Below are 13,902 nucleotides of genomic sequence, written 5' to 3' on the forward strand. Positions count from 1 at the left end.
ATAGTGCACTTTGAGGATTGTTCAAAGTGGTGTTGACAGATTGCAGAAGAGGGGATTCTTGCTGCAAGTCTTGCTGGTTTATTGCCTATATTTTGGTTTTGGGTTAGAGAGGAGATTTATATTTTTGACGTGGAGGTCTTCAATAGATTCCTTGTTGTAAAAACCGCAACCATTATAGTGCATTTACTTCCTGTGTTGGAAGGACACTGGATGTAGGCATTGTTGGTTGAACCAGTATAAAAACCTGTGTTTGCATTTCTCTATCCCTTACCGTTTACATTATAGTCAACTTTATTCTTTACGCAGTCAACTACGTATTTTCCGTTGCATACATATTCTGATTGCTTGCATTTCAAGAAAGTTTAAAAAGCTTTAGATTTTGATTACAAGATTGCGAAAAGAACTTGTTTTTGAAACAACACCAATTCACCCCCCCTCTTGGTGAAGAAAGAAGCCAACTTGTTTTCTAACAGAAAGATAGAGAGATAAAAAGATAGAAAGATAAAATGTCTAATCGGTTAAGAATCACACACATAGAATAGTTATACCACGAGTCCCCGGCAACGACGCCAAAAACTTTTTAACACCCTAGCAAGTGTACCAGATCATATCAAGTAATAATAAGTGGTAAGACAAAATATTGTTTAGAGGCTTACAACACTAATCAGATGTGCTTTTGCTTAACCAATTAAGACTATAAGAGCAATATTTTGGGGTTTTTGAATGTAAAACAATAAAAGTAAATATGCATGTAATTTGATCAATTGAGGCTAAACACAAAAGTGAATGGATGATGTTGATAATATGAGATAAATATGTTATTAGGGTTTAGATTTCACCTAATCACTCTCATGTATAAAAGAATTCATCTTCTTCATTAATGTTAATGCAACTATCTAAATTACCCTAAACCCGATGTCTCGGCGAAGAGAGCCTACTCCCAATTACAAGTTTACTATGTTTAGTCTCCCTAGCAATTAGTCATGCATTTCAGTGTGCAAAAGCTAAAAGTAATTGATCGTCCTATTCCTATGTCTAGGTAATATTGCATAATCAAGAGAATTTCCATCATGTCTAGATTTCCCCGTATGTGTCCATATCGACAAAATCAATGATCATGACATTGAATGAGTTAAACAATGCAAGCTTAGAGTATAGAGGAAAAAACCCTAACAAATAATGAATGAAAGCATATATATTCAAGAACAATTCAAATACAAGAGAGTTTAGAGGTTACATCATTCCCCAACAACAAATAAGATTAGTTCCCCATCATCATGGAGAAACTAGGTGTACAATGGAATGAAAGAGATAGAAACCCTAGAAAGAGAAAAAGAGAGTTTTCAATTCCCCAAATTTGGCCCCAAAGGGGTGAAAAATGTGTTTCTGTGCTTAATCCATCAAAAGATACATTCTCTAAGACGTTCAGGCCTTAAAATAGGGTATAAAAATAGCAGAAAACGGGTCCAGGTCCAAAACAGATCATAAAAATAACAGAAAAACTGGCCCAGATCCACGAAAATGGCGTTCAGCGCTCAAATACCGCTCAGAGGTAGGTGCGACACTCAAAATGGCACTCAGCAGTGTCGCCCAGGTGCAAAACAGTGAAGAATTGGCAAGAAAACTGGTGTCCAGCGCTAGACTGGCGCTCAACGCTCATTTTCCGCTCAGCGCTGCTTTTTCTGCACTTTGGTCAACTTTTCAGCATTTTGGTCAACTGATTGACTTTTCTGGTTGACTGATTGACTTTTCTGCATTATGGTTGACTTTTCTGTACTGTAACTCCTTGATACTGCAATCCTTCCTTCAAATCATTCAAAAAACCTACAAAAATCAAGAGAATTTAATGATAAAATCTTGAAGCATATCCTCAACTCTCTTATTCACAAAACTAAAGCAAAATCATGAGTTCAAGCTAGTTTCTAAATCAAAAAGGGTGCATTTGATATCAAAGTTAAGTATAAAAATAACGGTTTTTGAACCATTACCATCCACTTGAAAAGAAATTGATAAATAATAAAAAAACATATCATTTAGCGGGAATAAAAGAAGCTATGTTTTATCTAATAATTGAAATGAAATTTCATCACGAAAAAAAATGTGAAAATGAATCAGCCACCGTGTGCACATCTTCTTCTCCAAGTGAATTGAATGACTGCTCTTTTTAAAAGAAACAGAATTAACGCATCTACCTCCTAGCAAAACATCACCGTGCACCTGGAATCCAATATTCAATGCAAAAAGTGTTGAACCCATTTGAAGGCAGCGAGAACGAATTTTCCCTCGACGTGACATGTGTGCACCTTTCTCCCAATGAATCAACGTTTTCCCAAGTAAATGAAAGCAAATCGTGCAGCTCTTTTCTAAAAGAAATGAAAACGAATTGATAAAGGATGTCCAGCTTGCCACCGAATGAAACACCGCTTGCTTTCTCTCTCTCAATGAAAATCAATCACCGCTTGTGCACTTAATGATAGACGTAACAGCAGCAAATTCAAATTAAAATGGAATACTTCTCTTCTCTCATGAGTCAGCATGTTCCGCCGTCTCCAACCATGTTGGACGCTACTCCCTTTCTCCAAATGAAATTAGCTTGCTCCTTCCTTCCAGGCCGTGACACCCTTTTATTTTTCCAATTGAAAATAGGGTGCCTCCAAAAGAAAAATGAAATCTGATGATCAAATAAAATCCCCCATGACTTGTGATTGTAACCGCGTGCACCATAAAAAATTCAACGAGCTCTACATTGCAGCCTAATAATCAACACATGTCTCTAAAATTGAAATGAAAAAAATGTGTGTTCCATGTGTCTTCCAAGTCAGCCACCCCGTTTTGGGCCAAACATCTTTTGAAAAAATTGGTCCACAATGCACAAGTTGGTCCAAAGAGTCTTAAAAAAAATTCAATTACACTATAATTAAATCTAAAATGTCTATGTAGAGAGTCTTGAATTATATGGCAACCTTTCTAATGTCCCAAACTCTAGTTCCAAAATTTTTCCTGCAATCAATAATGAAAATAATAAGCTCAGATAATTCAAATGAATTAAAATAAGAATTTTTGGTTAAATTAGACACAATTAACCAAAATGGGAAAATACTAGACATTCAAGCACAATTCTCTAATTAAATCAAACACAATAAGCTAAGTGAAGTCAAGAAAATATTGACTCATCAAAACCCCAACAACATCTTCATCTCATCTTATCAACATCATTCATTCATTTGTAGTCTTAATTAGTTAAGGTATTACACGATTGTTTAGTGCCATGAGTCTCTTAGGACACAATACTTGGTCTTACCATTTTATATTGCTTGATACAATTTGATCCACTTGTCGACCATTTAACACCTCCCAACTGTTTCACCCTCACCTCTCGCTGGAGTTGTTGGAAAACAGGTTGGCTTCGTTTCAACACCAAGAGGGGGAGGGGTGAATTGGTGAGGTTTTAAAATTAGAGTCTTTTTAAAATCTTTTTTGCAAAGTATGATCTTTTTCAATCGTAAGGAATGAAAATTTTAAGTGCACCGAAAAATACAAAGTTGACTACAAAAGCAGTAAAGTGGACTTAATGTAAAAGTGTACGGATAGAGAATTCAAACGTAGGTTTTTATACTGGTTCGACCTCAATGCCTACATCCAGTGTCCTTCCACAATCCGGAAGCAAATGCACTATAATGGTCAAGGTTTTTACAACCAGGCTTTTATAGAGACCTCCACGTCAAAAATATAAAACACCTCTCTAACCCTCTAACCAAAATATAGGCAATACACACAACAAGATCTGCAGCAAGATATACCATCTTCTGCAATCTTCAGCCCACTTTGAACAATCCTCAAAGTGTATAGACTCCACGAGTCAACGTCTTGCAATCCTAGCAGGATAACAACAACAATCTTTACAAAGATTGATATAAATCTTGATCAACAACAGAGCACCCTAATGTGCAGGATATGATCAGTCAGTAAGCACAACAATCTTTCTCCTTCAAAGAACTTCTTCAAAGATAGATCACCACGGTCTTCTTGATGAGTTCTTGGAGCAAATTCTCAGAGATCACAATCTGTAAATCACAAATGAAAGTGTTAGAATTTCCAAAGTCTCTGTGATCAACTGAGGAACGTCTATTTATAGGTTTCTATAAATCAGACGCTCTTGTAGTCTACTAGGTTACTAATAAAGTCAACTATATTCAGATAGTTTATAACAGATAAGTCAAATAGTAGCAGTCAACACCAAACAAATTTATTTTGCATTTAATACAGTTGACTTTCATCAATGTCATAACTAACTTTTGAAATATAGTCATTACTTTTCACAAACATAATAGAATTTCAAACAACACAACTAACTAAGTCGGATCCACTGCGCATGTAGTCGACTTAGGCACATCAGCTTAGTTTGAAAAACTTTTCAATGCAAAATCACATATGGCACTGCTTTTGAAAATCTTTGCAAAGTTACGAGTTTAAATCGACTTGCTTCATAATGAAGTCGACTTAAAACTTGCATATTTGCTACACATTGCAAGTTCATCAAAGTGCATGTGGTTTTCCTTTCAAAAACATATGTAATGCAATCAACAATGATGTATCAGATATAAGCTCAGTAAATTTGCATTCACATATCAAGATTAACACATAACATGTTCAATAAGATATCATTGAATAAAGAACAGAACATGTAACATATAACAAAACATGTGTTATTAATAATGTGTTGTCATCATCAAAAACCAGAGTAATAAGAGCATTGTGAGATTAAGGTTAACTAAACTAGTGCTTCCCTTATAAACAATCTCAATAGGAGCAATTGTAAAGAATGTCTCCCTAAATTGATCACACCATTAAGGTGATCATCGTAAATGAGAAAACATACACGAAGACAGACAACACACAAGCAAGGGTAAGCTAGATTCAAAACAATTAATGATATTTATATATATACCTAATTAAACATTATACATAAGGCAAACATGTCACAAAACAATCACCAAACACTTTATGCAATACACTATTATGAATGAACTATCTGGACTTAGAATGATTGTTGAGCTATTGCGGGTTATGCACTTATGGTAGCCTCTACTACTTTGTAAAGTCGTTACCAATGGGTTTCTCCTTACTACACTCACAAGGTTAGTCTGTTCCATGCCTTGGATCATACTGGAAGCAGCCCAAGACTAAGACCGCCTGCTACTCTCACCACATGTGTCAATTTTCTCTACTTGAGAATGAAAAACCATTAGAGTTTCAGGATCACCCCCAAAACTGAGCTACCTGCATTCTTTCTAACACACTTGAAACCACACCAAGAAGTTCCACCTTGGAACTAACAATCGTAACTTTGAAATAGAAACCACAGTCACATAGTACACCAATAAATGGGACTATTGCTTATACATTAAAGAAATAGAAACAACCATACAAGTCAACAGAAATCACTCAATAACACAATTTATTCATGGCATCTTGATACTCATATTTAGGTAAAGAAAATAACTATGAAACTCTCACCAACAGCTTCGGAAGGGTCCAAAACCCCCAAAATGACCTAAATAACATCCAAAACAGACATCCAAAACCCTGAAAACTCCCAAAAAATGTTCTAGTGCATTCTAGTGGCACCTAACGGCCCACCACCGTGTCGCCCAGCAGTATGAGAGCAACTAAACCAGTTCAAATTGAACTTTGGAGACCTACCCTCAATTTCTAAATACCCCTAGGGCCCTCCAAAACATTAGAAAACTTAGAGAACCTTGTTGTAACTCATATTGACACTTGAAAACCCATTTTTCACTTCTATAAGCTACCCAATTTCATTTCTACTCTTTTAAACCATCAAACCAGTTTGCAACATGCATAAACAAGTCCAATTGCACTTGCTAGTGCACTTCAAAACCACAAAATACTCCCAGCTATCCTACTTCTCATTTTCACCCCTTATAACCTCTAAAATGAGCTAACATCTCAACTTATGAAGCCATTTTCCATTTCATAACAAGTTTTACTAGTTTAAGCACCTAAACAAGCTCTAATAAGTGTGATAACATACCTCTAACCTTCCAAAATAGTGCAGACCACTTACCTCAACATTTCACTACTCAACCCCCTCTTTTTACACCAAAAACACTTGAAAACAACCCCTATAAACTACCCTTTTTATTTCACACATTTTTAACGATATAATCCCTTCTAACAAGTTCTAAATTAACTCATGATAGTACCAAAATAGATACCATGGCATCCCCATACCTATTTCTAAATTTCACTACCCAAAATCCCTCCTTTTAAGCCTAAAGTCTAAGTAATTTGACTAATACTCTCATAACCACTTGAATTCTGTTTCAAACCATAAAATATCCTCATCACACACAATTAAAACAATATACAACAATAAACACATCCTCACACCAAGTATAATAACACCATATCATCAAAACACCAATTTAACATACGTCAAATTTATCCAACACAAATTTTTACTAAAACATCTAAAATTTATAAAATTACTAAATTTACACTACAAACACAACTAAGAAAAGGTCTAGCTTCGCTTACCTCAAAATAACAGCTTAACACACAGAAACGTCTCATTGGTCACTTAAAATGCAAGAAATCTAAACGAACCTATGAGGTACCAAATTGGAAACGGACAGAGTTCTTAGAACTCTAAATTTACCAAGAACAAGAAAAAGAGAGCTAAATGATACATGCATAACAGTTTCTATGCATGACTGTTGACCAAAGTAAAGAGGTAAGAAATAAGTAGAAACTTACTTACTCTAAAACAGAAATTGATCGGTTGGATTTGTAGGCGTTGTAGGTACCTCCTGATCGTCAAACAGATAACTTAGGAGTAAGAACATTTAGAGAAAAGATATAGAACTCTAGAAAAGTGGTTTCTAGAGAGATGATGAGTTTTAAAATAATGAAACTCGTTTATAACAAAACTATTTATAATTAAACCATTTAATATTAAAATAATCGAGTCTTACTATTTTTAAACTATCATCACTTCTAAAATACCATTTTTTGAGCTTTTAAACCTATCTAATAGCTTTTAAACAATTTTTTTAAACTCTATAAATTGAATCTTTGAAACATTTTAATATAACTTTTATCATACATTACAAAACAAACGTTTAGAATAGCGAAAGTGAGTTTTTCTTTTCATAGTTCCTTGATTTTCGAGAAGTCCTTCAACTCTTTTGATTTTTTCAAAGATTTCAAAAGATTGTGTATTAGTGTTGAAACTTCGTTTGTGGTTGCTTTTTCCTTGTATTTGATAACTTATTTTCATTGTTGAGTTGTTGGTTTAATCCCATATTATTTCCTATTAAATTTTTCTCGAGTTAAGTTGTTCTTTTGAAAGTTTTCAAGAACTTTGTTGTATTTCTCTTTGATCCAATAATAGAACTCCTTAAGTGTATTCAGGATTAAATTGCTTTTTTTTTCATCTTCTATATGATCCGCATGTTTTGAAGACTTATAGTTAACGTATAAAAATAATAGATATTAGATTATTTTAAAGTTGAATAATTAATAAACACGTCTTAAAATATTTATTATTATTTTCTTAATAGTATTATTCGTTGAGGTAACAAATGATATAAGATTAAAAAGTTTAACCATTTAGTACAATGAAATTTTAATTAATATACAGAATAAATAATTTTTAACCTATTTATAGACTTACTGAAAAATATATTACATCTTTTAATGTAAATAAGACAGGTGTCACATTCTAATGAAAAATATAATATTCTTGTAAACGAGAATCGATGAGCATTTGTTATAATATTTGACGTTATTATAACAGATTTTTTTTTTTTTTATAAACGAGAATCGATGAGCATTTATTAACTCGGATAAATAAATTAATTAATTTTGGAAACCGTGAGAAATTGAGGTAGTTTGCGCATATAACAAACTGGTTGCTTTCTTCTTTGCTTCAATATAAAGTCCAAAACTCTTTTTCTCACTTAACACAACAAATAACATGAACTTCCAATTTTTCTTCAAATAATCAATCTTTCATCCAAAACCGACACATACAAAGAACAAAGCATCACCTTTCTCTTTCACCTCATTCTTTACCATTGATTCAAACTTCCATTATTTTTATTACATTCATTGAACTGCATTTATGTTTTCTTACAGTTACCACTTTCTCCTATAGTTCAAAGCCTTTCTCAAGTTACGTGGCTATTATTCTAACTCTCTAGATCCACAACCTGGTGTCACCTTACCTCAATCACAACAAAGTTGCGGAGGTAATCAATACTTGTCTTTCTTCTTTGGGAGCTAAAGGGATTTTCATTCAACCCTTTTTTTCATAAACTTTTCAAGTTTTCTCATTTTGTCACTAAACAAACTTGCTTCTTGTATTTATAAGAAAGAACATCTGGGGTTGCATTCTTCATATTCAATATAGATCGGTAAAATACTGCAAACCATAGCAAATAGTTTTTGTTTTTAAACCAACTCATTCTTCTTCATTGGTGGGGTGAAAAAGTGTTCTGGATTTTTCATCCTAAAAAGAGCTCACTTTCACTTGTTTTGAATAGCAAATAATTTGTAGGAATACACTTTTGTTGTTTTTTCGGGAGAGATGGGAAAAGGGTGGTTTTTGAGATGGGTTTATGCAGTGATTGGGGTGATGAGTTGGTGGGGTGTGGAAGGGCTTGGGGTGAACTGGGGGACTCAAGCCACACACCAGTTGAGAGCAGACACTGTGGTTGAGATGTTGAAGGACAATGGGATTCAAAAGGTGAAGCTGTTTGATGCAGATGAGTCTTGCATGAGGGCTCTATCTGGGTCAGGGATTGAAGTCATGGTTGCCATTCCCAATAACCAACTTTCTGAGATGAATGACTATGATCGTGCCATGCAGTGGGTGAAGAAGAATGTCACAAGTTACAACTTCAGGGGTGGAGTTAACATCAAGTGAGTTAAATAATTTTCTTTCTCCTATTTTAAGTAAAATCTTCCACAAAGTTACAACTCCAAATAACAAGTCCACTAAGTAAGGATTAAATATTAGTATTGGAATCATAGAACTTTTGTCCTGTCTTGAGAACTTTTCCTCAATTCTGAGTTTTGAACTAGGTGATTCCAATCAATAATGAATGCATATTAGTTTTGTTTATATTTGAGTTCCAATGAACTCTTAGTGTTTGTTTATTCTTTCACAGGTATGTAGCAGTTGGGAACGAGCCATTTTTGAAATCCTACAATGGCTCATTGATGCAAGTCACCTTCCCTGCACTACAGAACATTCAGAATGCCCTCAATGAAGTTGGTGTAGGAGACTACATAAAAGCCACAGTGCCCTTAAATGCTGATGTGTATGAGTCTCCAATAAACAACCCTGCTCCATCAGGTGGAATGTTTAGGCCTGATATAAGTGACCTAATGATTCAAATTGTGAAATTTTTGGCCAAGAACAATGCACCATTCACAGTGAACATTTACCCCTTCTTGAGCCTTTATGGGAATGACAATTTCCCTTTTGACTATGCCTTCTTTGATGGGGTAGCTAACCCCATAAATGATAATGGGGTTTCATACACCAATGTCTTTGATGCAAACTTTGACACCTTGGTCTCTGCCCTCCAAAAAGTGGGGTATGGAGACATGCCAATTCTGGTAGGAGAGGTAGGATGGCCAACAGATGGTGACAAAAATGCCAATGTAGGCAATGCGTTTAGGTTCTACAATGGACTTCTACCGAAGCTTGCATTGAATAGAGGGACCCCACTTAGGCCAAAATATATTGAAGTTTATCTTTTTGGCCTCATTGATGAGGATGCCAAAAGCATTGCCCCAGGGAACTTTGAACGCCATTGGGGAATTTTCAAGTATGATGGAAAGCCTAAGTTTCCAATGGACCTTTATGGAAAAGGCCAAAACAAGTCACTAGTTGGTGCTCAAAATGTGTACTATCTTGATCCAAAGTGGTGCATGTTCAACCCTGATGCACAGAACCTAAGCAAACTTGCTGATAACATAAACTATGCTTGCACCCTTGCTGATTGCACTGCACTTGGATATGGATCTTCTTGCAACAACTTGGATGCAAATGGGAATGCCTCTTATGCATTTAACATATATTATCAGACACAGGATCAGAATGACTTGTCCTGCAATTTTGAAGGTTTGGCAAGGCTTACAACAAGCAACATTTCAACACCAACTTGCAACTTTATTGTTCAGATAAATCCTTCCCTTTCCCCTTCTTTGAGGCCATCAATAGTGGCTTTCTTATCAATCACTCTTCTACCCTTGATTTTAATGTTGTAGGGTCTTGTAGATACATCATTATTAATATTATTATCATTATTGTTATAGGTAGTAGGAACTATACACATACATGTGATCATGAGTTATTGTACTTGAGATATTCTGAATTTTGACTTTTTCTTCTGTGATCTAATTTAGCTGTCTTCACATGTGTCTGGGAAATACCATGATATTATATATAAATGGTGTCATCAAAGCATTGAGAATAGCTTATTTTAAAGATTAAAATAAATCAGTTTCATTGGTAATACAAAAATCAACCGACAACTACATGAATAAAAGATTATAAATTTGTAGAGGCGTCAACTTTTCTTCATTAACCACTAGAATGGTTTATTTTACTTTTCATGAATAAGCTCTTAAATTATTAGATGCTAGAATCAAATGTATTATTTACAAGCAAAATGCTTATAATAAAAGAAGAGAATGTTTTAACTGGAAAATCAATACACTAACTAGTGGAGTGTTTAGAAATAAAGTTTTAAAACTTGTGATTTTACTTATAAAACTTATACCTTATTTTCTTTTCTTTTCAAATATTCGTAAAAGGAAACAGAAAACAAACAAATGTCATTTTCAGTGTTTTCTGTATAAATATTAGAAAAGCAAAATTAAAGAGAAAACAAAGTGGCAGTTTAGTAATTAAAAACCTAAAGAAAAACATAAACAAACGCTATAATTTTGTTCCTCTTATTCTTAGATGAAAGTATAGTGAAAATAAAAGTCACGAGCATATTATAATGGAGGAAGGTAGTGCATGCCAACTGCAAAGTTCAAATTTCAAACAAATAGCTCTCTCACGTTCTTATAGCGAAAGCATATGATACCAAGTGGAACAAAATTCGTGACATTGACAAGGAAATTTAAAGCACAAAAAGACCAAAATTAGAAAAATGGAGCAATATTGAAAATCCAATAAGCCACCTGTTGACATGGGAGCACTATAATAGCTGAACACAATCCCTGTATCTTGTTTTTTTTAATGATGACAACATATTAATAGCAACAACATATGAATGTTGTCATGTCACAACAAAAAAGTGTTTATGTGTTGTGTTATACATATGTTGAATGTGTAAATGTTTACTGTGTAATATGCACATACTGTGATAGTCACATTTATTGGATGTACTGTTGATTGATGCATACTATTGTCATTATGAAGAGATTATATTAGTGTATGCTCACTGTATGCTTTTGAGAAAAGAAAACCACATGCACAAAAGCATATCTGCATGACTTAATCGATTACAGTGTTGTGATAATCAATTAAGGTCATCAGACAACTTAGTTTTTGAACTGTGGCAAAACAACTAGTTTTGAATCGATTAAATTAGTTGTTAAATCTATTAAAACTCGTGTGTTTGCATATATCTTTTTCAGATCTACTGTGTCAGAATGATCAAAAGTTTTCAAAATTTTCTCAAGTGATAAACTTCATTGATTACCTTTTTTGTGTATTCAATTAAGTCTGTTATGTTTTGAAAACTGATTAAATGCTAGTGATAACTACTATAATTGTAATTTTTTAAATGTGTTTGACTAACATTTAATTCTAATCGATTACATTAATTGAACATTCAATTAATGAGCTAAGTTAGTTGTAATATTGTTACAAAATTTTTATGTAACTGATTACACCACTAACCTAATCGATTACTTTGCGTCTGATATGATAGTAACTATAAATTGATTCACTGTTTGTATTTTTGTGACTTTTGATCATTCTAAGACTTTCATACTTGATTGTTTTGATATTAGAAAATTTAAAGATTACTCAGTTTGCTCCAAGAATCAAGAATGCGAAGAATATGAAGAATCTTGAGGAATTCTTGTCAAACATGATGACTCGCTCCAGGTCGATTTACACCAGCGGAAGAGAAAGACGCAGAAACAGGGAAGCAGCGAAATGCGGAAGCGTATGAAGTGATGAATTGGTGATGGATTGAAGAGCTTGCGGTGCAGAGGATACTAGCTTAGAAGGCTTTCATCTGGAAGGAAGCTAGGTGGAGAGGGGAAAGCTCAGGGAGGTGACTTTTGGCCAGAGGTTTGGGTGCTCGAGTTTTCATCTGTAGAGTGAATCTCATATACCATTAAAAGTAATTACGCAATACATGCTACCGTGAATTTATAGAAGATTCATGTAGCTATGGCGTGGAGGATGATGGCCTGTGAATAGTGGATCACAAGACACATGGATCGGCCGAATTAAAACATGCAAAATATCTAGAATAGCATAAGATACACATGCTGAAAATAAAGGGAAAGTAAGGGTGCGTTGAGCGCTACCCTGTCTTATTCCTCTTTTCTTGATTTCTTCTATCCTTCTCCTTGTGCTGGTTTGACCCATTCTGGTTCAGTTGATGTGTCTCCAGGTCTCCACTCGAAGTGTGTGAATAAGGCCTGTCCTTATGTGCCAAGTTCTTCCAAGTCTTGTTGTAGTTTCTTGTCCATGCTTCTAGTGACGGGTCCATGACTGGTCTTGAGACCCAAGTCATCATCTCCTCCCCCTTGAAGAGGATTTGTCCTCAAATCCAAAGGTTCATCCTCGATGTCAAGACCTGCAAAATGACGAAGGTCAGTAACATTAAAAGTGGAATGGACACCATACTTAGGGGAAGGTCTAACTGATAGGCATTATTGTTAACTTTCCTAAGGATCTTAAAAGGGTCGTCTCCTCTAGGACTTATTTTTGACTTTCTTTGTGTAGGAAATCGTTCTTTTCTAAGATGAAGCCAAACTAAGTCACCTTCATTGAAGATTACCTCCTTTGTGCCTTTGTTGTTGTACTTGGCATATCTTTCATTTTGTTGTTGTATTTGATTTCGAATCCTTTCATGAAATTCTTTAATAAACTTGGATTTAGGTATCCTTTCTTGATGAATAAATTCAGAAGAAATGGGTAGGAAAATTAAATCCAAAGTTGTAAGAGGATTGAAACCATACACAACTTCAAAAGGAGATATTTTAGTAGTTCTATGAACTACTCTATTGTATGCAAATTCCACATGTGGAAGATACTCATCCCAAGATTTGTGGTTTCCTCTGAGGAGGACTCTTAGTAAAGTGGATAGAGACCTATTTACTACTTTAGTTTGACCATCCGTTTGAGGGTGGCAAGTAGTAGAAAAAGATAACTTTGTCCCTAATCTACACCATAAGGTCCTCCAAAAGTGATTAAGAAATTTGGTGTTTATCTGAAATAATAACACGAGGTAGTCCATGGAGTCTAACCACATCTCTAAAGAATAGCCTAGCCACATTGCTTGCATCATCTATCTTGTGGCATGTATAAAATGGGCCATTTTACTGAATCGATCTACCACCACAAAGATAGAATCAAATCCTCTGGAAGTTTTTGGAAGTCCTAAGAAAAAATCCATGCTAATATCTTCCCAAGGATTTGACGCAATGGATAAGGAGTATAGAGACCATGAGGCATTGCTCTAGATTTTGATTCTAAACAAGTGATACACTTGTAGCAATGTCTTTGGACATCTCTCCGCATGTGGGGCCAAAAGAATTTGTCTTTCAGTATGCTTAGGGTTTTATCTACCCCCAAAGAGCCTCATTAACCCTCCCTCATGCATTTCTTTG

The 13,902-nt window shown here is 34.6% G+C and overlaps 1 protein-coding gene across 1 annotated transcript; it reads left to right on the forward strand.

Annotated features, from left to right (window-relative positions):
* Nucleotides 1–7,968: 7,968 nt before the first annotated feature.
* On the forward strand, nt 7,969–10,438 carry LOC106779113 (glucan endo-1,3-beta-glucosidase 8). The gene is made up of 3 exons (XM_014667167.2): nt 7,969–8,276; nt 8,571–8,949; nt 9,198–10,438. Exons 2-3 carry the CDS (start codon nt 8,615–8,617, stop codon nt 10,303–10,305), a joined length of 1,443 nt encoding a protein of 480 aa, XP_014522653.1. The 5' UTR covers nt 7,969–8,276; nt 8,571–8,614; the 3' UTR covers nt 10,306–10,438.
* Nucleotides 10,439–13,902: the final 3,464 nt, after the last annotated feature.

Source organism: Vigna radiata, unplaced genomic scaffold (assembly GCF_000741045.1).
Source record: "Vigna radiata var. radiata cultivar VC1973A unplaced genomic scaffold, Vradiata_ver6 scaffold_420, whole genome shotgun sequence".
Lineage (NCBI taxonomy): Eukaryota > Viridiplantae > Streptophyta > Magnoliopsida > Fabales > Fabaceae > Vigna > Vigna radiata.

What these genes read in the sequence shown, in the direction of transcription:
- LOC106779113 (XM_014667167.2), top strand. Translation starts at nt 8,615, where the DNA reads ATGGGAAAAGGGTGGTTTTTGAGATGGGTTTATGCAGTGATTGGGGTG. An exon ending in AGGGGTGGAGTTAACATCAA is followed by an intron (nt 8,950 to 9,197) that starts GTGAGTTAAATA and finishes ATTCTTTCACAG; the next exon opens with GTATGTAGCAGTTGGGAACG.